At 33.2% G+C, this 27,764-nt stretch overlaps 2 protein-coding genes across 3 annotated transcripts; one reads left to right on the top strand and one right to left on the bottom strand.

Annotated features, from left to right (window-relative positions):
- Positions 1 to 932: 932 nt before the first annotated feature.
- On the top strand, positions 933 to 9,646 carry LOC102579218 (uncharacterized). The gene is made up of 2 exons (XM_006349149.2): positions 933 to 1,348; positions 8,908 to 9,646. Exons 1-2 carry the CDS (start codon positions 1,022 to 1,024, stop codon positions 9,151 to 9,153), a joined length of 573 nt encoding a protein of 190 aa, XP_006349211.2. The 5' UTR covers positions 933 to 1,021; the 3' UTR covers positions 9,154 to 9,646.
- Positions 9,550 to 23,798, bottom strand: LOC102578541 (CTP synthase-like). Of its 2 annotated transcripts, XM_015309505.1 has the most exons (24): positions 23,699 to 23,798; positions 23,382 to 23,618; positions 21,572 to 21,651; positions 20,669 to 20,755; positions 20,497 to 20,547; positions 20,197 to 20,314; positions 19,996 to 20,052; positions 19,800 to 19,864; positions 19,617 to 19,700; positions 19,076 to 19,126; positions 18,921 to 18,983; positions 18,794 to 18,840; positions 18,442 to 18,511; positions 18,301 to 18,363; positions 17,869 to 17,958; positions 17,751 to 17,789; positions 12,601 to 12,750; positions 12,438 to 12,515; positions 12,246 to 12,331; positions 11,489 to 11,537; positions 11,316 to 11,396; positions 11,027 to 11,120; positions 10,121 to 10,233; positions 9,550 to 9,917 (listed from the first exon to the last, which is right to left on the bottom strand). In XM_015309505.1, exons 2-23 carry the CDS (start codon positions 23,497 to 23,499, stop codon positions 10,166 to 10,168), a joined length of 1,689 nt encoding a protein of 562 aa, XP_015164991.1. In that variant the 5' UTR covers positions 23,500 to 23,618; positions 23,699 to 23,798; the 3' UTR covers positions 9,550 to 9,917; positions 10,121 to 10,165. The 2 variants fall into 2 exon arrangements, 1 of the variants encoding a protein (XP_015164991.1); XR_001473623.1 differs by lacking the exons at positions 11,316 to 11,396; positions 11,489 to 11,537 and having other exon boundaries at positions 23,382 to 23,789.
- Positions 23,799 to 27,764: the final 3,966 nt, after the last annotated feature.

Raw genomic sequence — 27,764 nt, 5'->3', positions numbered from 1 at the left:
AAAAAAGAATTTTAAGTTTGTTTTTAAAAAATATTTTCAATTTCAAATTTTTATTTTTTCACCCCACCCATACCCTCAAACCCCCCTATCAGCCCCCCACGCCCCCTTCAAAAAAAAAAGAATTTTAAGTTTGTTTTTAAAAAATATTTTCAATTTCAAATTTTTATTTTTTCACCCTTACCCCCCTACCACCCCCGCCAAAAAAAATATAAGTTTATTTTTTAAAAATATTTTCAATTCAAAAATTATTTTCTACTCTAGTAAAAATAAAAGATATTTCTCAAAAACATTTTTCATTCATAAATCCCAAAAATCTTTTCTAGAAAAATATTTTCTACTGACCAACCAAACATGAGAAAATAAGTCAAAAATCTACTTGTTTTCGAGAAAAACATTTTCCTTCATACCAAACACACCTTTATATCTATCTTGTCTTTTTAATAACATCTCCCCAAGTGGTTATCGGCTACACTTTTGGCATTTCAACTAAATTTTCTTTTGTTTTTCTTCTTTAATCTTTCAAAATTTTCAAGTGTGTTACATAAATTTTTTTTTAGCATGGTAAGAATTTAATATAATTAAATTAAATTTGTATATTAAAATTTAAAACTAGTGGTACTATATATTTTTGACTTCTAATTTTTAAAATTTAATGATTCATATTAAGAACCTAAAAATCAAACCAATAAAATTTATATTTAAGATACATTTTTTCGTAACCGTGCCCCATCTGAGCGTAGTGAGCGTGTTTTCCACGAGTAATCTAGCCTTTGGAGTTTTAGAATGTGGGTCCCCCTGCACCTTCCTCCGCTACTACTCGTTACAATTTTTGTATACTATAAGTATTTAATTTCGCTCAAACCGCGTAAGTTATTTGTTTAAGTGAGTTAGCTGTGCATTTTATTATATGTATATATATAGCTTTGTGCTTCTCCTCCTGCAACTCATACACACAACACAAAGAAGCAAAAAAAAAACAACTTCCAAAAGCATATTTACTTCCTCTTTTTCAATATTTGACATGCAAGAGAAGTCGAGAATGCAGAGGAAGAGATCGGTTATGGCTCGTAGAGCTTGGAACGTTCTCCGTTTAGCCTTGTTATGGGCGAGAAAAGGTGGCATTTTCAAGAACAAGCACGTCGTGGATCTCCGTTTGCTTCCTAAATATATTAAAAGCCTATGTCATACCAATGATCACTATGGGGCACTATATTATGGTGAGCGTGAGTTTTCGTTTGATGATACCCCTATTATTCATGTTAAGATGCATCGCCCTGCTTCCTTGCGTTTCAAGTTACCAAGCATTCCCTGCATCAAACCTCAAGTCGATTTTGACTTTGACTTTGACTTTGAGCGCGATGATGAAATGAACAATGATGATAATAATCCTAGGAAGAGCTTCTTGAATACTGAGGATGAGAATGTGAAGTGCGAGGAGATCAATTGTGATGAAGCTATTGATATGAAGGCAGAAGAGTTTATTGCAAAGTTCTATGAACAAATAAAACTTCAAAGACAAATATCATATTTACAATACCATGAGACGCTCTCCAATTAATTAAATTAATACTACTTGCAAACCTCAATTTTCATATTCTCTTGTTTAAATTATATAGCACTAGTTAGTAGCTATAGTATTCTTCATGTGTATAGGAGGTGTTACGGCATTTTTGTACATAGAAGAGGTACTCCATCTATCCATTCTACATTACTGATATCACTGGAGTTCTTGATATATTTGATATATCTTTAATTTAATTTAAATCATAAAAAAAAAATTAAAAAATTATTTTTTAAAATGTTAAATCAAATCAGAACAAATAAATTGAAACAAAGAAAGCACAACATAGCCAGCTTCTGCAAGCCAATAGGATGCCACATTCAAAGAACCTCATAAAACCACGACCAACTAGAGAATGAATATATCAATAGAGAATGTAGACGTAAATTAAGAATATTCACACAATGTAAAATATAGCTAGAAAAAGGCTTCATACTCTGTCACCAATAACGAAAATATGCCTAACATGAGGAGTCTACTCCCTCCGTCCACTTTTAATTGTTATGTAGCATTTTTCGAAAGTCAATTTGATTAATTTTCAAAGTTAAATTATATTACATATTTAATATTTTAAACAAAAAATTTAGATATTAAAAAACTATATGAAAAGTACTATAGATTGCAATTTTTTGCATATCAATATATGATGAAAAAATACACCGTAAAATATTAGTCAATTTTTTTATAATTTGACTCTAAAAAAAATCATAACAATCAAAAGTAGATGGAGGGAGTACTATGTTAGAAAACTCGTGACAAACTAGAGAATGAATATCTCAATTCACTAATAAAAATATAAGAAAATTCATCGAAATTTATACACGCGAAAAATAAAAAAATTCACAGAACATAATATTCAACAATTAGTGTAGACCCTTATAACCTAAAAACAAAAATATTCACAGTAATGTGAATATACATATCTCTAATACATATACATACAACTCCCATCAATAATAAACCAAAATAAAAGACCATCATATCCTTTTCTTTTCCTGAAAAAAAGTATTTCCGTGTGTTACTGAGCTGGTATATCAGTGTGTTTGTTACTGCAATATTCTCCCCTTTACAATTTGTTTTCCTTACTATTTGGATAATTAAAAAAGATCTCAAATATTTTAAATTATTAGTAATTATTTATGTGACATAAAATACTTTTATGTATTTTCTAAATATGTAGATTTTATTTTAATTTTTTTTTTGAAAATTCTATATTCAAATGCACACCAACAATTAATTAATGTAATCGTCGTACTCTGACTTAAGCCAAATAAATTAAAACAATGAAAGAAAGTATTGGATTTAGTCTAGAAGCAACAATTGGCTTCCGTAATTCATAAAAAAAATACACTGTTTTGCTAAATTAAAAACTATTAATTTTATTTATATAAATATATGTTGCCTCTCTTTATTTTTCTATGTATATCTACTTTCTTATATTTTGATATTCCTCAATAAATTTTATGTTTTCAACTCAACTTCTAGGAAGTTTCAATTTGAGCCTTTGGATTTGCTTTTAAATCAATCGCCGCAAGAATTCCTATTAATCATACTACGTACAAACTGGAGGACAAGAATGCCAGCATATTATATTTCATGAAAAAACTAAGCAGCTTGTTCTGTAAACATTATATTAAAAAACACATACACTATATTGTTGTGACTTTCGAGCACAAGAATAAATAAAATAATTAATTAGCAACGTAACAGTACGTTTACTAGGAGGGGCCGGGAGGACTTTGCTTGCTGTTATAAGAACAAAAAAGTCTATGGTGAAAGCAAAGCTTTCAACAAAATCAAACCTAACAAATTTAATGTTTTAATTCAAAGTCACATCAATACTCGATTGGTCCCAAAGTTAATCATTGGTTTTGCTCTACAATGCCCAAAATGACCACTCCAAAGCTAAGCTAAGTGGTTGCATCATAAACATATTACGTAGAATGTTGAAATTAAAAAATTATCAAAATAAGAAAAATACATTTTTTGTTTAGACAAATTGAAAAAAGTAATACAAACATTTTTTTTAATCACGCCTCCCTAAGAGCTTCTATGCATGCACATTTTTACTACTATTGACTTGAATTCAAAATTTTAGAGTTGAAAGTGGAGGGTGCTAATCCAAATAACTCACTCTTGTCTAATACAAACAAATTAAAAAGAAAAAAAGTATAATTTTTTTATCATTAATAAAGCAAATGTGCATGCCAATGTCCACACCGCATATCGGTATATATATATATATATATATATATATATATATACGGTGTGGACATTGGCATGCACATTTGCTTTATTAATGATAAAAAAATTATACTTTTTTTCTTTTTAATTTGTTTGTATTAGACAAGAGTGAGTTATTTGGATTAGCACCCTCCACTTTCAACTCTAAAATTTTGAATTCAAGTCAATAGTAGTAAAAATGTGCATGCATAGAAGCTCTTAGGGAGGCGTGATTAAAAAAAATGTTTGTATTACTTTTTTCAATTTGTCTAAACAAAAAATGTATTTTTCTTATTTTGATAATTTTTTAATTTCAACATTCTACGTAATATGTTTATGATGCAACCACTTAGCTTAGCTTTGGAGTGGTCATTTTGGGCATTGTAGAGCAAAACCAATGATTAACTTTGGGACCAATCGAGTATTGATGTGACTTTGAATTAAAACATTAAATTTGTTAGGTTTGATTTTGTTGAAAGCTTTGCTTTCACCATAGACTTTTTTGTTCTTATAACAGCAAGCAAAGTCCTCCCGGCCCCTCCTAGTAAACGTACTGTTACGTTGCTAATTAATTATTTTATTTATTCTTGTGCTCGAAAGTCACAACAATATAGTGTATGTGTTTTTTAATATAATGTTTACAGAACAAGCTGCTTAGTTTTTTCATGAAATATAGAATATGTTTGAATTCACCTCTGTCATGTCTATGATGATTAATAATGTATATAATACAACTTGTAGAAGCTAGCATGCATGAACTCGGTGAATTACAAGTTCCAATATCAACAAACAATATGTATACTATATATGTATCAGTCTAATTTAATTGAAATCGGCTATAAGGATTTTCAAAATATATTAGAATTCAAATAAAGCTAAGCAGGCTTAAGATCGGAGAGTATGTTATTAGACTACAAATATTTAATGACACTATTAATATTTTACTCATGTTGATGTTGGGTTTCATTTATTCGGCAAATTAAAGAGTAGACAAAAGGTGCACTCTTCTATATAAAAATTTCTTTATTTTAAGGTTAGTTTTGAAACATTGCTAAAACTTTCCATAAATATTTGAGACAAAGGGAGTAGTAGTATATCAATACACATATGACCAAATTAAAATTTGCATTAGCTATTAAGTAATGTACTAATGGTAATGTACTCTTATATCTTATTTATGAGTATTATAATATATTATATTAACGCTATGTTATAAAAGTGTCATGATCCAAAATCTCATTAGACGTAAGGGCACCTAAGCCACATGAATCAACTGCATGCTTTCCCTCCTACAAAAATTTATTGACACTATTAATATTATATCATATAATTGTTTTCTCAATTATATATAAAGTAAGTATATATAAGTATTGGTTTCTTTATGTACTTTTTAGTTAGTGTTGTTATTTGTATTATATTTATGTTGGTATTAATTCCTACCAAGTACGAAGCTTCATTTGACCTTTATTATTTTGTTCAATCAATCCTAGGTGAACCAGTAACCACACTACAAGAAAACAATGCTACCATTTAATTAGTAAATTCTAGGTGAACCAGCAAAAACAATATATATACATACTAATACTTGCATAATGGCTTGCAATCACATGTTTTCATTCTGATTTCATATCACGAGAATAAAATCACGAGATAAAATCACATGTCAAGATATTTACTAATAGTTATGTTTTTCAAACAAACATTTACGAAAGTACGTAATATTTTCTTTATACGTCGATTAAAAAAAAACTTATAGAGGGGGAGATACTATTTCACTAATTGAGTCACAAATACCTAACATATTCATATCTAAGGATTTTCCACAAAATGGTGACTTTTAAAATCACAAGTTTTAAAAAAATAAAAATAAATTGTGTGCTTAGTTAAACACTAAACTTTATTAGTCAACAATTCTGAAATTAGGTCTTAGGCCCTAACTCACATCTCAAAAGTTAGCTTAAAGGGAAGAGGATTGTTCAAGCCTTATAAGAAGTCCACCTATCCCATTAACCACCAATGTGAGACTTTTTTATTCTTTAATAACAATAACTACGAATCGATCGACAAAACCAAATAATTGACTCAAAATTTCTAATTGTTTTATTTTTATTTTTTAAAATAAATAAATTATACCTGCATAAATAATTTATTAAAAACAAAAATAATTATGATGGAGAACTCTTAGATTTGCTCAGTATCACATCATTTTATTATTATTATTATGTTGGAAACTATGGGTGGATATGATGTCCCGCAAAAACATGAAAACGTTATGGAAGAGTCCACAACAAAACTAAAAGAATGATATAAATTGGCCCAAACATATATAGCAGTGGGCAGGAAACAGGGGCAAGTGGGGGACTACATGTATAATTAGGTACGGAGTTAGTAAGGCTCTAGTGATTTATTCGGATCTTTTTTGGCAGAAAATTATACTGTTTATATATGGTTAAAATTATATTTTTTTTTATATATAATAGGATGTTAAATTTCCTTCAATTTTTTCATGCGTCTACTTTTTCCTATTTTGAAAAACTCAATGGAAATTCAGACCACGCTATTAGAACAATGAAGTGCATAATCTCCTTCCAACAAACCAGAATGATTCATATATATATATATAAATATATATACCACCTACTTTTTAAATTTCAGGGGGGAATAGTTTCTTTTAATTAGTGTTGTTATTTGCATTATATATGTTGGTAATATTTGCTACCAAGTATGAAACTTCATTTGACGTTTCTTATTTTTGTTAAATCAATCCTAGGTGAGGCAATAGCCACACTACAAGACAATAAATCAACAATGCCAGCATTTAATTAGTAGTAATTAGTTTGTCAATACGTACTTAATATACAAATGATAAACAAATACTCTTCCTCCTTAATCAGAGATCTCGGGTTCGAGTTCTCTAAGTATGAAGTAGTTTTTGTTAGGGAGCGATTTACCCCAATATGATCAATACTTTTCGATGTGAATTCAAATTTAGTCGGACTCCAAAAAAAAAAAGGAGAAACAAATAAATGTGTAACAGACTTGTATTGATGCTTTGCTTACTTAAGAAATGCGACAGAAATTGGAATATATTTGGGGCCAAATATATGTCAGCCAACAAATTAAATGTGAAGCCACTAATGAGGCTACATGATTGGAGAGAAATATGCATTCCTATATAATTGATGATTACCTAACGTAAGACAAATTTAAATTAAGTTGTAGCTGGCAACAATTAGCTTTCACATAATATACTTTTCTTGATCATAACCTATACCCTATTTACTAGGCTAACTACAAATTGAAATATATAATTTGAAGTTTATGAGACTAAAATTCTAACCATTTTAAAGTACTGAATTCTAAATTAATAATTTTATATTTATTAAATAATATTTTTAAAGACATACTTTTTTTGGACCAAAATTATAATCTGTCGTCTCCAACAAATATGATACTCATAATTGATGAGTACGGAAACAATTAAAGTTTTGATAAATTTATAGAAAGTAGAAATCCAGAAATGAAGGATATTTTATATGCATTTGAATTGAAATAGGAAAGAAAATAGAGGGGCTATGAGCTAAGTCGATTCCTTAGAAAATACTTATCGTTGCTACTTGCGTGCTGCCAACTCTCTTTCCAAGTACTTCTGGATCCTCGAAGCCATCGTGCTAATGAAAATAGACTGACTATCGAAGATATTTTACATTGTTTAGTCTACATTGATTTTTACACAAGTATGTGGGTTATATCAAATATTTATAATTTATAAACCATTTGAAATTAATAAATGAATATGAAAATATATATGAATTAACTATAATTAGGTCATAAAATTTTGTTTTTATTATCTTGTAGTGTAGTTATGAGTGTTCATGGGTCGGTTTGGATCGGTTATTAGTTAAAATTGAACCAATTTAATCGATTTTTAAATTGTTAAAATCAAACCAAACTAAATATAATATACATATATTTATCGATTTGGTTGTTATCAATTTCAGCTCGATTGTTGAATATTAATCATACACCAAAATAAAAATAACAATTCACTCAAAAGAAAAAGAGAAGAAACAACAATTCATTCAAAAGAAAATAAATTGTCTCTGTGTCGTAAAGAACTCCAATTATGTTTACTTCTGCTTATTTAATATACTAAACAACATAAACTTACGGAATAATGCGTAAGCTATCAATCGCACAAATAACACATCATATCTTATTCTTTTTCATTATAATGCTGCATTTTTCGCATAAAAAAATATTCATACAAATAATATATTATGCATATATAATTATAAAAAATATATGTATATAATTTGTCGGTACGATTCAATTATTTCTTTATTTTTTTAATAAAATCAAATCAAATAAAAAAATATTATATTTAATCAGTTGAATTTGATTTTTCAATTGAATCAATTTTTATCCTAACCGTGAACAATCGAACTGAGTAGTAAATTATTATTTTTGTTGTTTTTCCCTGATTGCGCAGCGTACAAGGCGTGTGTCCCACCAGTTTGCACCGCCCACACAACATATGCCAGCCTTAGCCCTTAATTAGGAGTTGGACTTGGTCACATTGGGCCCCCTTAATTCATTTCTTTACAATTTCTTATTTCCACTCAAACCGCGTTCCTTTCAGTTCACTCTAATTTCTTAGGTGTTATTATATGTATATATAGCATTATACATTCTGCATCTCTCTCCACACATCCACATCTTTACCACTCATAAACATCACATTGAACAAAAAACAAAAGAGATTTTCCAACCAAAAAGTGGCATCTTCTACTCTTAAAATACAAGCTGCAGACATGCAAGAAAAGTCGAAAATGCAGAGGAAGAGATCATTGGTGGCTCGTAGAGCTTGGAACGTTCTCCGTCTAGCCTTATTATGGGCGAGAAAAGGTGGCATTTTCAAGAACAAACACCTTGTGGATCTCCGTTTGCTTCCTAAATATTTTAAAAGTCTCCGTCATACCAATGATCACTACGGGGCACTACATTATGGGGAGCGTGAGTTTTCATTTGATGACACCCCTATCTTTCATGTTAAGATGCATCGCCCTGCTTCCTTGCGTTTCAAGATGCCTAACATACCCTGCATTAAACCTCAAGTCGACTTTGACAATGATTATGAGCGCGAGGATGAAATGTACAATGATAATAATAATGATGACGCTCCTAGGAAGAGCTTCTTGAAGACTGAATGTCAAGAGGATGAGTATATGTCTGAGGAGATCGTTGCTAGTGGCGATGATGAAGCTATTGATATGAAGGCAGAGGAGTTCATTGCAAAGTTCTATCAGCAAATAAAGCTGCAAAAACAACTGTCATATCTACAATACCATGAAACGCTCGCTAATTAATGGAGGAGAGAGAGCTGCAGACGCTTCTCAGTAACGACAATCTACGAATTCATGTATCCAAATCCTGCATTAGTATTCTTTCGGTATAGGACATTTTTGTAGATAGATGAGGTATTCCATTCAAAAAATGCAAAATAAAAGTATCAAAGTTCTCTTTTCCAGAACGAGCTGATATTTATTTGGAGTATATATTTTTCTTGGTTTCTGATTCAATTTTGAAGTTTGTTAAGTGAACATTGTATTTTTCTTATACGAAGGTTCAAACTATAGAATCCATGCTGCAAGGGCTTTTACACTCCATCATGCTTTCATGTTCCAAAGTTTCTGGCTATAATACAATCAGTTTACCAACACTTTGATCACTCATTGGATCATAAATAAAACAAAATGGCATAATTTCACAACATAATCGGGTTTCCATTGAGTCTGATCTGAATGAGCAGTAAATGTATAAAGCACTGCCAACCTCGAAACAATTCTTAATTTTGAAGGGAAAAAAAAGGAAAATGAGGTGACATCCCAAATGCAGTAGAGAACTAAAGCACTCAAACTAAATCTTCAAAATTATCTGTCGTCAACAAGGTTGGCGGATAACAAGAAGATGGGTATCAGCTAAATCACTTCCAAATGATTGACAGCCATAGCACGCAGCTTCATACTCGAGGGGGCTTTGTGTCGACAGGCAGAACAGTAAATGTACATCCACATGAATCTCACGACAAGCTTAAGAGAACTGGGAGGATCACACCACAAAATCAGATTTCCTGCAATCAAAATCACTTGGGAGATTAAATTATTGGAAAGAAACTAAATATTTGACAGAAATCAACCAGGAAACCATTGCTTGGACACAGGAGACCCACTAGACTACTAATTTCGAATTTTATTTTCCCATTTTTTCCACCAATATCCAGTGAAAAAAATTGTTCAATTTGTATAGGGGAATACGTTCTGAGACTTCGTGTACCTTGTGAGCAAAAAGTTATCCAACTAGTTAGTGCTGATGTTTTGCTTATATGCTTCCATTCTGCTGAGTCTTGTCGTGAGCTTCTAACTGTCCTGTTGCTGCCATGATAAGACCTACAGTACAATAAGAATTATAAGTTATTTCTTCTACTGCTGGTAATGGTCTCACAGCAAAAAATCAAAATAAACAAGTTGCGAAATCTGTAGAATCCTGTTCTGGGACTGCAATGACGCAGTTTCATCATATAATTTCTAAAGATTAAAAAGAATCATCATGATATAAGTGATTATGCTATTGCCTTAGCTAAAAACAATGTAGTTTTTCTGTACTACCAGAAATCAACCAAGAAACCCCAAAAGAGAAAAAAAGAAGATATCCCAATCTCTAACAGCTACTACGCCTCAATCCCAAATAAAAATTACGTAAAAATAAGTAAAAACACACATAAATAATAGTAGTAATAACAATAATATTAGAAGTTCTATAACAAGACTTAATCCTACTCTCCACTAGTAGATATCACCTATATGAATCTTTTTCTTACACTGTTTTCTGCATTGATCACAAGAAATTGTATGTCTGTCACGACAATTTCCCTCCAAGTGATTTAGGTTTATCTCACACCTTTTAACACCTTCACATACATTACACTGATGGGCACTCCATTATATCACGAACAATGATAAAAAGGAATACTGCAAAAACAATATGGGCAACTGCTAAAATGATGGCTTTGCCATCTTAAATAAACTACTACATTTTGACTTTGCTGCATTTACACAATCCATTCACAGAAAATGAATCCAGAAACACTAAAAAGCAACACCATATGCATGATATATTGCATCAAGTTTGCAGGTCATTATTAGTTTGTATCAAAACCGAAGTCAACCAACTAATTCCTACCTAGAAAAGGAGCTGAAGGCCTCCCTGGCCTTGACTTGTATTCAGGATGAAATTGCACACCAACATAAAATGGGTGACCAGGAAGCTCCAATATCTGCATAAAGAATAAGAGGATGAGAAACGGGAGAAAAGTTTACAAGCAATAACAACAAGAATAAAAGCAATGAACTTAAAGTGAACCAATAATCACTTGAAAATAAAACTTGTAACAGAGTATCAAACTAAAGGATTGTAAACAATAGTTTTCACCAAGTCAACAGCAATTAAAGCCTGTAGTCCAAAATCAAACCTCCATTCGTTTTCCAGTTTCATCCCTTCCCACAAATCTCAGGCCAGCTTCTTCTAAAGTGCCTACAACTTCAGGATTGACCTGCAATATACACCACCATTTTATTCCATGAGGATGACAGCATAATTAATGCAACATGCATTACAATGCAACAAGTATAGGCTTATGCTAACCTCATATCTATGGCGATGTCGTTCATCCACATGCTTAGAATTGTTATACCTGTCAAAAGAAAAGATGTTAAGCGTGCACAAGGAAAAACACAATGGGAATCTACAAGAAAAAATTTCTGTTCTTTAACGGGTAATAATATATTAGAAAAGCATCAATTGGACATGCAACCCATAAATAGAGAGCAAAACAAAAACAAGCCAGTAGAGATCCACAAAAAAACCCATCTTAAATCTTGTATCTAAATTACTCTTAGATAGGTGAACGAGAACAAGCTAGTATTTCGATGAGAGCAGATGGGTGAACTATATGATAGGCAATCCACAAACGAGCCCGCCATAAAATCATATCTATGCTCCTGATACAGAGAAGATGCGTAGAAATTGGCTATCCTAGACTTAGAGCATGTTTGGATCGACTTAAAAGTTGGTCAAATCTACTTCTAAGTCATTTTTAGCTTTTGGGAGTGTTTGGCAAAGTTAAAAATAACTTAAAATAAGTTTAAAATGACTTTAAAAAAAAAATTAAAAAACTAAAAGTAGGACTCCCCCTACTTTTTATTTTTCGACATAAAAATCATTTAAGTTTGACTTTTTGTTTTTTGAATTAAAAGTTGCTTTTTTAAGCCAATCCAAACGGGCTCTTACTTCAAATCCTTAAACTCCATAGAAATCTAATTGATCAAATCTGGTCAAGACACTGTTATGATGAATAAATGGTATTTGATAACGTAGAAGTGTGTGAACATATATCTCTTACAGCTTTGACATGATACAATCAGGAGTCTGGAACAATGTTTTCCTAGATCCAAGCCTCATAGTGCTTCCCATATGTGTCTTTGACCCCTGCAATTTTTTTAAGCCCATGATATCAGAAAAGCATCAACAGAGAAATATATAAATGAGACAAATACGGTTTCATTTCTTTGTAATATTACAAAGAGCACACTACCTCAGGCATGAAAATTACAACAAGGTCCGGTGTATGGGGGTCAAACTCTTCACTGTTTGCTTTCTCCAAACGCAAAACCTGCAAAATTCAAAAGAGATACTGCCACATCAAAGAGATGGTTAACACAAAATATTCCAATTTGACATCGAAAGAATCAACTTACAGATCTGGCAAACTCGATTACAGAAATCTGCATCCCTAAACAGATTCCAAGATATGGTACGTTATTCTCCCTAGCATACTTTGCAGCCAATATCATCCCCTTGACCCCACGATCACCAAACCCACCAGGAACCAAGACACATGCTGCACCCTGTAAAGGTTGGTTTCATCTCAATAGCTTGTAAAATGAGTTATAGAGTACTTTATCAAGAAATGAGTTATACAGTAATAGCTGAGCGCCTCGAATGAAATCACCAGAAATGGTAAGTAGCAGCATAAGACGCGCTCAAACATTTCTGTGATCTTAATAATCATAACGAAAAAAACATATTTGGGGGATAGAACGGTTAGCTAGACTGCCAAAAGCCTTACTGTAGTGGCATATTCACATGCATTTTTTTAAAGAAAATAAACACTGGGCTTTACTTAACCCTAAAAGCTATAGATGAGGATTGCCCAAGACTATTTAAGGAGTGTAACTTATATTATATGGAGAATGACTTGTTCCTTTCTATTCATCAAGACAAGATACTTATACAAATACTATGCTTCTATGAAAGGAAAACTAATCAAAGTAAATCAACTAAGAATCTGCTCCTATAATTAAATTAGCTATATATGGAAGATATAATATTTACACCTATTATATTCTATAACACTCCCCCTCAAGCTGGAGCATAGATGTTGATCATGCCCAGCTTGTCACAAAGATAATTAACTCGAGCTCCATTTAACGCCTTTGTGAACAAATCAGCTAGTTGCTCTCCTGTCTTTACATAACCGGTGGAAATCAAGTTATCTTGGATCTTCTCACGAATAAAGTGACAATCTACCTCGATATGCTTTGTTCTTTCGTGATACACAGGATTTGAGGCAATATGAAGAGCAGCTTGATTATCACACCAGATTTTTGTTGGTTTAGAATGTATCCACATGATCTCACATGTGGATTGCGCCATAGCTCTATATTCAGATTCTGCACTGGATCGCGATACAACACCTTGTTTCTTACTTCTCCATGACACCAAATTACCACCAACAAAGACACAATAACCAGTAGTAGATCGTCTATTGGTTTTACATCCAGCCCAATCAGCATCAGCAAAGCACTCAATGTGAGTATGTCCGTGGTTACCATATAAAATGCCAAGTCCAGGGGATCTTTTCAAGTAGCATAAGATCTGTTCCAAGGCTTCCCAATGTTTGACTGTAGGTGCAGACATGAATTGACTAACAACACTCACTGCAAAAGCAATATCTGGACGTGTTACAGTGAGATAGTTTAGTTTCCCTACTAACCTCCTATATCTCTCTGGATCATCAAAGGGGCTGCCATCATCACGGGTCAGATGCACATTAGGGACCATTGGAGTACTACAAGGTTTGGCTGCGGACTTTCCAGTTTCCACAAGTAGGTCAAGGATATACTTTCTCTGAGATAGAAAGATTCCCTTCTTGCTTCTAGTTACTTCTACTCCCAAAAAATATTTTAGTTGTCCCAAATCTTTTGTGTGGAATTTAGTATGCAAGAATGACTTGAGTGAAGAGATCCCCGAATAATCACTTCCTGTAATAACAATGTCATCAACATATACCACAAGAAGAATAATGCCAATTGTTGATTGTTTATAAAAGACTGAGTGATCACACATGCTCTTTTTCAGCCCAAATTCCTGAACTACTTCACTGAATTTGCCAAACCAAGCACGAGGGCTTTGTTTCAAACCATACAAGGATTTCTTTAGGTGACAAACTTTACCATACTCCCCCTGAGCAACAAATCCAGGTGGTTGCTCCATATACACTTCTTCTTGGAGATCACCATGAAGAAATGCATTCTTGATATCTAGCTGGTGCAACGGCCAATTCTTAGATGCAGCTAAGGAAATAAATAAGCGAACAGAAGTGAGTTTAGCCACCGGAGAAAATGTGTCTGAATAATCCACCCCATAAGTCTGAGCATATCCTTTAGCCACTAGTCGAGCCTTAAGTCTAGCCACAGAGCCATCTGGATTAACTTTGACCGCAAAGACCCATTTGCATCCCACTGCCTTCTTTCCTTTTGGTAAATCCACCAAGTCCCAAGTGTGATTCTCATCTAGTGCATGTATCTCCTCAAGCATTGCATTATACCATCCAGTGTGACTCAAGGCTTCCTTAACTGTCTTAGGAACAACGATAGAGTCTAGAGAAACAATCAAAGATCTAGACATAGAGGATAAATGACCATAGGAAACAAAATTAGCAATGGAGTATGGAGATTTGCAACTACGTGTACCTTTGCGAATAGCAATAGGGAGATCAAGATCTTCTGGAAGATCAGACGAATGAGGATCTGATGACAAAGGGACTGGTGCAGAACATGTATCAATGGCCTCTCGCCTCCTCGAGTAAACTTGTACAACCGGAGGTCTTACTACCGTAGATGGTGCAGGAGCTGATGGTACAGTATCCGATTGATCCTCAATAGATGATCTGAGAGATGGAGGGACAATATTTGATTCTTCTGTCAAAACACGGGTGACCTCATAGACTAACCACTCATCTTCCTCCCCTTGACTTGTAGAAATAGGAGGTGCATAAAAGAAAGGTGTAGTCTCTGAAAATACCACATCAGTTGATACCAAATATTTGCCAAGTTCAGCAGAATAACATCGATACCCCTTCTGAAGACGAGAATAACCCAAAAAAACGCACTTCAATGCCTTTGGATCCAACTTAGTGACAGATGGTCGAACATCTCGAACATAACAAGTGCTTCCAAACACCTTAGGTTCTACTGGAAATAGTGACTTGTTTGGAAACAGAACACTGTAAGGCACATTACCAGCAAGAACAGTGGATGGCATACGATTAATCAGAAAACAAGCCGTAGAGACTGCATCTGCCCAAAACTGTTTAGGAACCTTCATTTGGAACAAAAGTGCTCGAGTTGTCTCAAGTAGATGCCTATTCTTCCTCTCAGCAACTCCATTTTGAGAGGGTGTATCAACACATGAAGACTGGTGGAGAATACCGTGTTGTCTCATGTATGATTGAAATGATTCTGACATATATTCTTTAGCATTGTCACTCCTTAGAATACGTACCGAAGCATTGAATTGTGTTTTGACTTCAGCATAGAAGGCACAAAAGTGAGTAAACACTTCTGAGCGACTCTTCATGAAATAAATCCAAGTCATACGAGAAAAATCATCCACAAAAGTAATAAAATACTTATGCCCAGTTTTGGAAATGACAGGGCATGGTCCCCAAACATCAGAATGAACCAACTCAAAAGCTGACTCAGCCCGCTTATTAACCCTTGGACTTAATGAGCTGCGATGATGTTTTGCAAATCGACATGACTCACATTCTAATGAAGAAATATTTTGGAATTGCGGACAAAGCTTCTTTAGCAAAGGTAGAGATGGATGTCCCAATCGACAATGTGCTTCAAATGGAGACACAACACTAGAGCAGGCAACAAACTGAGGCCCCCATTCATCCAAAATATAGAGATCGTCAGATACATGTCCTTTACCAATAACCTGATTCGTCTTAAGATCACGAAACAAACAATGATCCGGAAAGAACGAAATATAACAATTAAGGTCTCTGGTAACTTTGCTAACAGAAATCAAATTGAAGGCCAACTTTGGTAGACTTAATACTGATGACAAGGTAATAGTGGAGGTTGGTTTAACAGTCCCATATCCATCACTGTTACAAGTTGATCCATCAGCTACAGTAACCGGAGAGGGAGCTTTGTGTGACTGAAAACTAGTAAAAATGTTAGAATTACCGGTCATGTGATTTGAGGCACCTGAATCAATCACCCATTTATTTGAAGAGGTGATTAGACATGTTTTATCTGATTTAGTAAAGGCATTAACTGAGGTGGATTCCTTCAATAATTTCTGATATCGAGAGAATTCAGCAAACTCCTTTGAGGAAATCAAAATCATTTTATCAAACCTTTGAGTTCCCTGATTACAGTCAGTCATATTCCCAACAAAACGCTCACGGTACCAAAATGAATTGGTGGACAAACCAACAAGTCCCAAACAGACTATAATCCCAAAGAAAAGACAATACAATCACCAAAATAAAATGACTAACCAGATCTGACCGCTCCAAGACCAATCTGGCCGAATAATTAGAAACGAAGGGGATGTTGACCGGAAAAAAAACAACAATGTCTGAGAAGCCAACAGATTTTCTGGACAGCAACCCAAAAATTAGAAGGATGGACAGGTCGTCTTCTTTGATACTGCGTTTGAAAGTTTCGAGTTCCGACTAAATAACCTTATCGAAACAGCTCCAGAATGACTCAAGCTTCAGATTTGAGTTCACAAACAGATCTCCCACAAATATTCTTAGCACCCTTCTTGAATTTCCAGAATTTTGAAGTCACCAGCTTCACTCGAGAAAGGCAGACAATCAAGCTTCAGATTTTAGAGTTTCAATCCGAACCCAGATGCCACAAATGGATTCAGTACACTTAGACAATCAATTTCTCTAACACAGAAATGGTGTCCAGATTCAAAGGTGAAAGATAGAGCTCTCAACTACTCCCCGAAGCCACAGTAGCTTCCGGCGAAGTCACAGTGACTTCCGGCAAAGCCAAATCCCAGCTTAGACAGTTGCTTTGATACCATGTAACTTATATTATATGGAGAATGACTTGTTCCTTTCTATTCATCAAGACAAGATACTTATACAAATACTATGCTTCTATGAAAGGAAAACTAATCAAAGTAAATCAACTAAGAATCTGCTCCTATAATTAAATTAGCTATATATGGAAGATATAATATTTACACCTATTATATTCTATAACAAGGAGACAACGATCCATTCCCTCAACCAATGTGGCATACTTAACACATCTCAAGCGAGCAATCATGCAGACATACCATAGGAAAAGCATAACCACCACGCTAGAAATGATGCACCAGAAAAAGAAAAAAGAAATAAGAAATACTGCATTGACAGATTATTCATCTCTCAAAATGCACATATTAAGAGGCCATCGAAATTAATAAACTTCCCCTTCAACATAAAAGGGTGGTCTTCATAATTCATGTCTAAGAGGGAACTGACACTAAAGAAGCAAACAAGAATGATGAATGACATAATTATTCCTACTAAGCACAGATCAAATTTTACCCTTAGAGTCTTCCAGGCTGTTGCATAAGCTTCTGGGGCCTGATAGAAAAAAGATAAGATAATTACGATCAGAAACGTATAACAGCACCTAACCAAAAGTAGAGAGAAATCTAAGTACCGATTGAGCACTATCATCTTCAAGATCTGATGCTGCAATCCAGTCAATGGATGGCTTAAATGAACATGCAGTACATGCATGCAAAAGGGCCTAAAATTTATGAAGAAAAATTACAAAACAGACAAGTCAATATCACAACATAAATGAACATTGGATAAATGCATCCAGGAGGGACCATTCATATGGAAAGAAGCAAGAGAAGATAAAGAACAAACAGCTAATCACTTATAACCATGTTTTTTCTATTTCGAAACTAGAAAGCAGGACAATTAGCACAGTGCCATGGGAAAACCTGCTTTCAAAGAAAAGCCAAAGCTATACTCAAATGATAAACTCTGTCATGATCAAATGAAAAGACACATCCCAAACACAATATATCATCTTAAATAAAGACAAAGATGATGCATGTTCTTTGTAGTCTCATATTGTTACCTTCACTACAGATAAGTAAGAATCTGTTAATCCAACATACTTCCCAACCATTGCAATTCTAACCTGCAGAAAAAAAAGTAGTTATTCAATTACAATGTACATATTTGTTAAAAGTACCTATATTCTTTAGATCCTACTAACAGATTTGGTGAGGTTGTCAAAGGTCTCAGCTCTTTTCGTCCACTCCCGTAAATCGACAGGTTTCGCGACGCTGACACAGAAAAAAATAATCAGTGGAGACATTGTGCACCTTATGTCTTCCATGAAAATCTAACTTGCTCATTGTAGACCATATCATTAACAGCCACTAGAACTAAGAGAGCAAAATAGTGCTGGAAAATCATAAATAAGAGAACTGCATAAAATTTATCCAAGTTTAAAAACTATTTTTCTCATTTCAGTAGAACAGTAAGGAAATATGAGATACGAAGAGGACAATCAGATTCTAAATCTAAATTACTGCTAAAAGGGTAACGGAGAGGTAGTCTGTTACCTCATTAAATCCATTTGCTTTAGAATGGCATCATGAGCATTTTGGTTCTGTTACAAATAGGTAACTTTAGGAGCAATATTCATATCATATACGGCAAAGGACAAAGTGTAGCAGTTGGTAGACCTACCTGAAGCAAGAGAGGAATATGCCAAATGTTTGGAACATCATGGATATTCAGGATGTTGGCAACCTATAGGGAAGCAGATCAAAACAGGAGAAACGAAAAAAGACTTCAAATTTTATATGCAAAATCACAGAAGGCCTCACTTAGGTTAAACTTACAGGAACGTGACAAAACTGTGAAAGCTTCTGTTTTGTGTTCTCTAGTAAGGGCTGCAACAGAGTAAATATCTCAATAATATCAGCAAAATGTAGTAGTAGAGAAGCGAAAAATCCTAATATTAAGGTTTAAACTAGTTTTCCAAAATCTTCTAGTCTCTAAGAAACATCTTTTCACGTCACTAGGTAAATCAAATTTACTACATAGTACAGACAGGGAGATAACCTAGTTAATATACTAGTATGAAGTTCACATCTCATTATTTGACAACTGTGGGGAACAAGCCGAAAGAAGGGGAAGGAAAAGGACCCGCACAGAGGGGCAACTGTGAGATCTATACATCTTCTGTGCTCACGCTAGGAGAATAGGCTATTTTTTTTATGACAAGGGAAACCCATAGCCGCTACCCTTTGGGTGCGTAGAGGGTATAAGAGAATAGGCTATTACGCAATTATAATGAAAGTCCAAGTGTAAATAAACCTACTCATATCTTCTAGAAAATATAAAATACAGGAATTTATAGCATAGGAGAAAATACCATACCTGAGCAGACCGGCATGCTAAAAAGTGGGGAGTCAACCCTAATGCTCTCAGTTCCCGCACACTATGTTGTGTAGGTTTTGTTTTCTGCAGAAACATGGAGAACACAATGAGGGGTCTATGGAAAGAAAGAACATGTATAAAACATTCACATGGTTCAGGCATAGATGTTTCATAGACTATTACTTGCTCACCGACAACACCTAGTACAGGTATAAGACTGACATGAATGAGGCAAAAGTTGTCTTGCCCTGATGACCAAAAAAAAAGTTAAAAGGAGGGTGAAATGTGAATAAGAAGACATAAATACATATCATAAGAGGGCATTCCTTGTAGGAATAATATGGTAGATCTTTCTATCAGAAAGCAAAATCCTACTTACCAACTGTGAAATACAATTGTCGTAAAGCCTCAATGAAGGGCATCGATTCAATATCACCTAAAAGCAATAATGTAAGAAGTTAATTGAGAAGAGATGCTACAATATATATATATATATATATATATATATCAACAAAAGAGATGGGGAAGAGGACCAGAGCTTTTAGTAGATTAGATGCATCTGCCTTCTAGACGCACGTACCTACAGTCCCCCCCAATTCAATGACACAAACATCTGCAGCTCCCTCCTTCCCATCCACAGGAGTCAGAGATACCGACTCAATCCAATCCTTAATAGCATCAGTGATGTGGGGAACCACCTAGAGAGAGAGAGAGAGAGAGAGAGAGAGAGAGAGAGAGAGAGAGAGAGAGAGAGAGAGAGAGAGAGAGAGAGAGAGAGAGAGAGAGAGAGAGAGAGAGAGAGAGAGAGAGCAATCCCTTTGAGTAATAGGTTTCTTTGCAGTGATGCATCATGTATGATATCAAATGAAAGTACAATCACCTGAACAGTTTTTCCAAGATAATCACCTTTCCTTTCCTTCTCCAAAACAGACTGGTAACCCACCCAAAAAGGAAAAGAAAAAACCGTCAAACAAATCTCATGCCTGAACAGACGATAGGCATAGATCCATGTGAGACACATAGTCTACATGTATATGATTATTTATAAGAACCTGATATATCTTTCCAGTGGTAATATTGTTGTCCCTTGTCAATGTCACATCCAGAAAGCGTTCATAATTTCCCAAATCTAGATCAACCTGTTGAAGCACATCAGTATTGCAATGAATAAGAGTACACACCTTTGATGCTTCAGAGGAAGACCAGAATCTATTGTATGTAAATACAGTACCAATTTTCTGGTAGGAGACAGTTTTATCACATAAACAAAAGATATTAAAAGAGAATAGGTAACAACATTAGATATCTATCATAACCTAATTTTGAACCATAGAACAGTCTAAACCTAAGATTGTGAGCTCTATCTTGTAAATAAGGGACATAACCAAAGCTTACGTTCTTCTATAAAAGCAAAGTGTGCATCAGTATGAAACATTGTTTTTATTTCGATATGGTAGACTCCAGCCTCAACCCCCACACCCCAGGAGCCCAGTGGCCCTTCCCCACTTCATTCGGTTGGTCATTCGAACCTCAACCTTACGGTTGAAGGTGAAGGATCTCTATAAGCTATTTCTCCCTTATTATTTGAAGTTTATCGTTACGTATGCGCATCTTATACTTACCACTTCCAGAGAAGTATATCTTAAAAATATCAGCAATCCTTGGTGTACTGGAAACAATTTACTAATATGTGGAACAAGTTGGTTCCTATGAGTTCCAATTGTACAAGGACTCATCAAATTAGAGAATGTCAACCATCAAGTACTGGCTCTCCTGCATGATGCAGGCCATATAAGGTAAAACATATCAAAAAAGTAAAGCATGCAATAGGAATATTCAACAAAACTAATTTTCAGTATGCTAATTAATTGTATGAAGATCATCACATCAGAGTCAAATTTAAGAAGGCAATTAAAATAGTTTTTCAGTGTAAACGGGGTGAAGCAAAGGAAGACCTCTCCACCATCATCAAGCACAAAAACCTCCCCATGCTCAAACGGGGACATAGTGCCAGCATCAGTGTTCAAATATGGATCTGCAAAGATGAAAAAGTCTCAGTGTACTTCAGGGATAAACAACAGTAATCAATTCAAGATCTATCAGTACAACAACAGAACTAAGGAAATGCATGAATAATCATCCTGGCATTCAAGCGGGAAATACATGTAATAGCCCCGCGCGAGGCAGGAATCTCTTTTAATTTGGCTCTGTGATTGGTCTTCCCTGCCTAAATACTTTGATTTCCTATATTCCGCTTAGAGGCATCACACACCAAATGAAGGTAAAGACGAATGATAAACAAGATAAGAAGTTAATACAGCCTTCCAATAGACTAATATACGCTTCTGGATGTGCAGGATGCAATACACTTGAAACTTTTTTTCTTTTGTAAAATTTTAGAGCTAAATACATATGAACAGAACGTGAATATCGAGTACTGACAACATAAAGCGTTCACTCCATAACAAGAGCTAATTCTTCACCATGGCCAAAGATCAAATCAGCTACGCAAGAAAGTAAAAATGGGAAAATAGGGGTTTTTTGGTCTGATGAAGAATGTTTTCAGAGAAAGTACTTTCCTTGATGAAATTAGTTCCCTTACGTTCAGTTACCCTGAACTGCGGAAAATATAAGAGAGAAACACTTCTTTCAAATTCTTTTCCAAATGTCCCATTTTCTATGCCATATCAGTTGCTTCAATCATCATCCAAACGTGTATATGGTATGACAGAAACTATTTTCAAGGAAAATAATTTCCTTGATAGAACATTTTCCAGTCTTAGGATACCCTTGAATTCTGAAAAATATTTAATCCAACAAAAATATTTTCCACGAAAAAAGAGCAAAATGGCTTTCCTCTTTATGGACACAGACATTTTTCCTATACCATTAGTCTATTACTTCATATCATTTTAATCAACACATAGTCAAAATACTCTCATCCAAGTTTATCCAGTATCAAAATACTCTCCTCCTAGTTTATCCTATATCTTGTATGATTGTCCTCTTCTTGTTCTTGTTTGGATCAATTCATCTTGTACGATTATCATATGTCACCAACTTCTCTCCTTTTTCTATAAATCACATCACCAAATTCAATATACAACCAAACAAGGGAGATGATACAGAAATTTTCCAGCATACCAAAGACACTGTTATCAACCTTTTAATACTGAGATATCACTAAAGCATAATCCTCCTACCTTACCCTACACCGTAGAGAATTATCATATACTTCTACACCAAATCAAACACTTGGAAAATGATCCATAAGAAACATTTTCCACTGAAACACTTCCCATGAAAACATTCTCCTTCACACAAAACACACTCGAAAAGCAAAGGGGTGCTGAATAAAATCTCTTCTCTCAGAAGTAGAGTAACCTTGAAGCGGTGGAAGTCATCAATTCAAGCCTGGTTATCCTAAATCCCATGTGAGTTTTTCTTTTGGCTAAATTTTTTGAAAAAAAAAAAAAGTTCCTACCATCCTTTTAGATTCCTTCCTTATTTTGATTAATATATCGGAATTGATAAAATTAATCCCATAAATGTATTCAGTAAAAATACCATGCTCCATAGCAAACCTCTTTATGAAGAGAAAAAAATAATGAACTGAAATTTAAGTTGTACTATTTCTTATGCCTAATTATCAAGTAGAAGATTTAGCCTATACGAATATTATTCAGTTGATGAACAGAAGTCCACAAAACCATAACTCCATATGAGATGAAAATGAAGTGCTAAAAAGTGGGGAAAAAAACGAACCAATTTTGATAGAGGTAACACGAAGACCACATGCTTTGAGAACAACGCCGATGCTACTTGCTGTAACACCTTTGCCAAGACCACTGACTACACCGCCAGTTACCAAAACGTACTTCATTCTTGTTTGCCTTCTACTACTGTCTCGTTACTAGGGTTCCGGCGGAGGTGTTGTTGGTCGGAAAACGGAGGGCGTTAACAACAGAGAGGAAACTGTACGCCAAGTGTTTGTGAAAATGCCTGACAGGAGAAGACTAGTATTAAAAAGGCATAGTGTATCTCGAAGGTATGGACTCTTTTATAGAAGGAGAGAATGGAACCTGAAATTTGTAGTCAAGTCATTTTCTTCGTTCTTTTCTTATATATAACGGATCAGTCGTCTCTCCATTTCAGGGCTTCGGTTTCTCTAATTTTTATTTTATTTATTTATTTAACTTCTTAAAAGGGATTTTTAACTTTAGTGGATTCTTTGATTTATAATTTGGATTATTATAATTTTGGATAAATCATTTTAGGGACACAAAATTTATTATAATTGTTATTAATATATTAAAAATCACTTAATAATTTAATTTCAATCTTTAAATCAAATTAACTTATCATAAAAGTTTAATCATTATATCGGAAAGCGTCGTCTTTTTTTTTCTTTCAATTTTTTGTATTTTAAAGAAACAAATCTTCTACTTTGTCGAGTATATATCGTTGTATTGATATATGATTTTTTTAAATTTTAGTGTAAAATTACTCACTACAATCATCACATAGCTAGTAAAATTCATCCAAAAGCATTTTATTTTATATAAAATCTATAAATATCCAAAATTTCAATTATATTAGAAGACAATCTGTAGTATTTTAGAATCAAATACTTATGATAATGTCAAGTGACTTCTTAACTGAACATTATCATGATATCCAAATTTAGAGGTTTTCAAATTTCTGATTGATTTTATAGCATCATGATTGCTTTTAATAATGAATAAAAATGTGATAATTTTATTAATATGATTCCATTTTTGTACATGCACGCGGAATTATATATCTTTACGTGAAAGATACTATATTTATACATTTTTAGAAGCCACAAAATCTCTATATCGCAATCTAATTTCTCATAAATTGTTCGTATCTTTTTCTTTATTATTCTTGCCTCGTTTTTTATATCTACCATAATTGACTTCATGAGTTGTCACAAAAATTTGAATTTATTTTTTATTTTTGAATATCAATCCAGGTGTCAAGAGTGGATATAGCACATATGTCTTTAAGTTGAACTTAGGAAAAATCATACCATCGCAATTTGCAATGAGAATCGTTTTATAGTTTTTAAACTTGACATAATCAAAATTTTCATATGGTATCAGAGTCATGCACATCCTAATTTGTTCACCGATGATGAGATGGTCACACACTTCAACATGGTATCAGAGCCATGCAAATCCTAATTTATTCACCGATGATGAGATGGTCACACACTTCAACATGGTATCAGAGCCATGCAAATCCTTAATTTGTTCACCGATGATGGGCCCCCATTTAGAATTGTTCACGCTCCAATTGAGGTTTGGGCGTGCAGGGGAGTGTTAAGATGTCCCACATCAGTAGATGGATGGAAATTTGGTCTCCTTATATGGACTTGGACAAACCTCCCCTCATAAGTTAGCTTTTGAGGTTGGGTTAAGTTCAAGATCCATCTTTACATGGTATCAGAGCAAACAGAGGTCCTGAGATCGAATCTCACCACCACCCAAAAATGAAAAAGAATTTCCACGTGCTTGGCCCATGAAAAAAAATCAGGTCCGCACGTGAGGGGGCGTGTTGAGAACATAATTAAATAATAAAAGTGTGTTCTCTCTAAAATCAAGAGTCTTCTTCATCGTGTCAAGTTAACACATGAATTTGATAATAAAATAATACTACAAAGAACAATGAAATATAAAAAATAATCATGAGTTGAAATCATGAAACAAAAAAGTTGTAAATTTATATTGACAAAAATGGAGAAATAATAAAATAATACTACAAAGAACAATGAAATAAAAAAAAGGGATAAGGGTCTGAAAAATGCCCCAACTTTGGTCGAATTTGTTTGTTGCGATACTAAACTTTCATGAGGACCTATTACCTCCCTAGACTATTTAATACCGTATTTTAAACATATATATTTGTCCACGTGGACATAAAAAATAATGCAAAATTATAAATAGTAATGTGTCCACGTGGGCATATATATACCTTTAAAATACACTATTAAATAGTTCAGGGGGTAAAAAATACGGTATTAAATAGTCTAGGGAGGTAATAGGTCCTCATGAAAGTTTAGTATCGCAACAGCAAATTCGATCAAAGTTGGGGTATTTTTCAGACCCTTATCCCTATAAAAAATAATCATGAGTTGAAATCATGAAACAAAAAACTTGTAAATTTATATTGACAAATATGGAGAAATATCATACAGTATCTTTAATTTTATAATTTAATAGTTGGGGGTTATGAATATGAAAACTTAAAAGTCGTGAAATTAATTATATTATTAAGAATAGAAGTTTAATAGATATAAGTTATGGAGGTGAAACTTTCAAAGTAAATAAAGAAGGAAAAACATAAATAAAAAATATAAAAGAAAGACCTTTATACTAAATAAAGATATATATTTCTTGAATTGAATAAATAAATAAAAAAGAATAAAGAAAGGAAGAGAAGTGACTTAAGGAAATGTTATAAATGTCATAAATGATGATATTTGGGTAACAAAATCGTAAATTTGTTTCTTAAAAAAAACTTTATATATTATATAGAAATATAAGTTTCTTAAATTGAATAAAAAAAAATTAAAAAAAGAAGTAAAAAGGAACTAAAAAGGGGAAAAAGTGATTTAAAGAAATGATATAAATATCATTAGGGAAGAAATTAAAATAGGAAAAATAATAATAGCATTAATGCTAAAATAAATTAAATATGACTATTGATAAATAAAGAATTAAATGTGACTATCTTTAATATTTAGGTGAATTTTTTGTATTTAAAAATTTTAAAAATGGCCAAAAACCACCACAAAAAAGAGAGAATATAAATAGTTTTTAAGCCCTTAGAAGCATGTCACATCAGTATGTCTAACATTCTACTTTATATATATAGATATGATTATCTCATTTTTATTAACTAGACATTGGAATTCGTACTAGTAGGGTCCAATATATGTAATTTTAGTGTCAATTTATGTGGCACAATTAAAATTTAGAGAGTCATTCAAATTTTTTTATGATATTTTAATATTTGAAGTAAACATCAATGTGATTCATAGTATTATACATGATTTTCAAATAATATATATTACTCCCTATGTTCTAACTTACGTGGCATAGATAGAATTTCAAAAGTCAACCGGGTTGTTTTTGTATATCCTTAAGATATTTCAAGTGCTTAACTATATTATTTTTATGTAATTTTCAAATAATATATGTTACCTCTTCTTTTGCAATTCATGTTGCACCGATAGAATTTTAAGAGTCATTCAATTTTCTTATGTCTATTAAATATATTTAAGTTGTTAATTATCGTGATGTATAGTATTCCTTATACGTTATTTTCAAATGTACAATAAACTAAAGAAAATAAGTTAAAATACATCAAAATAGAGAAAGTATAAAAATTACATAAATACCCCCGTCTAGAAAAAGGTACATTGATGAAGAGATGTTTGCTTCTAGAGTCTTCTATATTGTGATGATTAATAATTCATCATGTTATCTAGTGGGATAAGAGTCTGAAAAATACCCAACTTTGATAGAATTTGTTGTTGCGATACTAAACTTTCATAAGGACCTATTACCTCCCTAGACTATTTAATACCGTATTTTTTACCTCCTGAACTATTTAATAGTGTATTTTAAAGGTATATATGTGCCCACGTGGACACATTACTATTTATAATTTTGTATTATTTTTTATGTCCACGTGGGCAAATATATATGTTTAAAATACGATATTAAATAGTCTAGGGAGGTAATAGGTCCTTATGAAAGTTTAGTATCGCAACATCAAATCCGACCAAAGTTGGGGTATTTTTCAAACCCTTATTCCTTATCTAGTTATACTGATTTTATTTTCTTAAACCTTGTGTCAAATCAAAATCAAAATCAAAATCAAAATCACAAACAAATAAAATTATTGTATATATATATTTTTTATTAGAAATGAAACTTTTTCGGTATTATTTTTTAAAGGGTAAATTTTAGGAATCACATAGTTTTAAGGGAAAAGGGTCAAAAATACCCCTCAACTTTAGTTTATTAGTTGATTATCCCCCTGCCGTTAAAACAAAGTTATTTATACCCTTGTCGTTACTAATTTCACCATTTATACCCCTCAATTGACGGAAATCCC

The sequence above is a fragment of the Solanum tuberosum genome, unplaced genomic scaffold, assembly GCF_000226075.1.
Source record: "Solanum tuberosum cultivar DM 1-3 516 R44 unplaced genomic scaffold, SolTub_3.0 scf00104, whole genome shotgun sequence".
Taxonomy (NCBI): domain Eukaryota; kingdom Viridiplantae; phylum Streptophyta; class Magnoliopsida; order Solanales; family Solanaceae; genus Solanum; species Solanum tuberosum.
This window is presented reverse-complemented; position numbering and strand designations above follow the sequence as displayed.

Coding starts and splice junctions, on each gene's coding strand:
- LOC102579218 (XM_006349149.2), top strand. CDS start 1,022: ATGCAAGAGAAGTCGAGAATGCAGAGGAAGAGATCGGTTATGGCTCGT. Junction 1,349..8,907: donor ATTTTGACTTTGACTTTGAC/TTTGAGCGCGAT, acceptor CCTCAAGTCGAC/TTTGACAATGATTATGAGCG.
- LOC102578541 (XM_015309505.1), bottom strand. CDS start 23,499: ATGAAGTACGTTTTGGTAACTGGCGGTGTAGTCAGTGGTCTTGGCAAA. Junction 21,652..23,381: donor TGTTACCTCTATCAAAATTG/GTTCGTTTTTTT, acceptor TCATCTTTGCAG/ATCCATATTTGAACACTGAT. Junction 18,984..19,075: donor CACAGTTTTGTCACGTTCCT/GTAAGTTTAACC, acceptor GCTTCCCTATAG/GTTGCCAACATCCTGAATAT.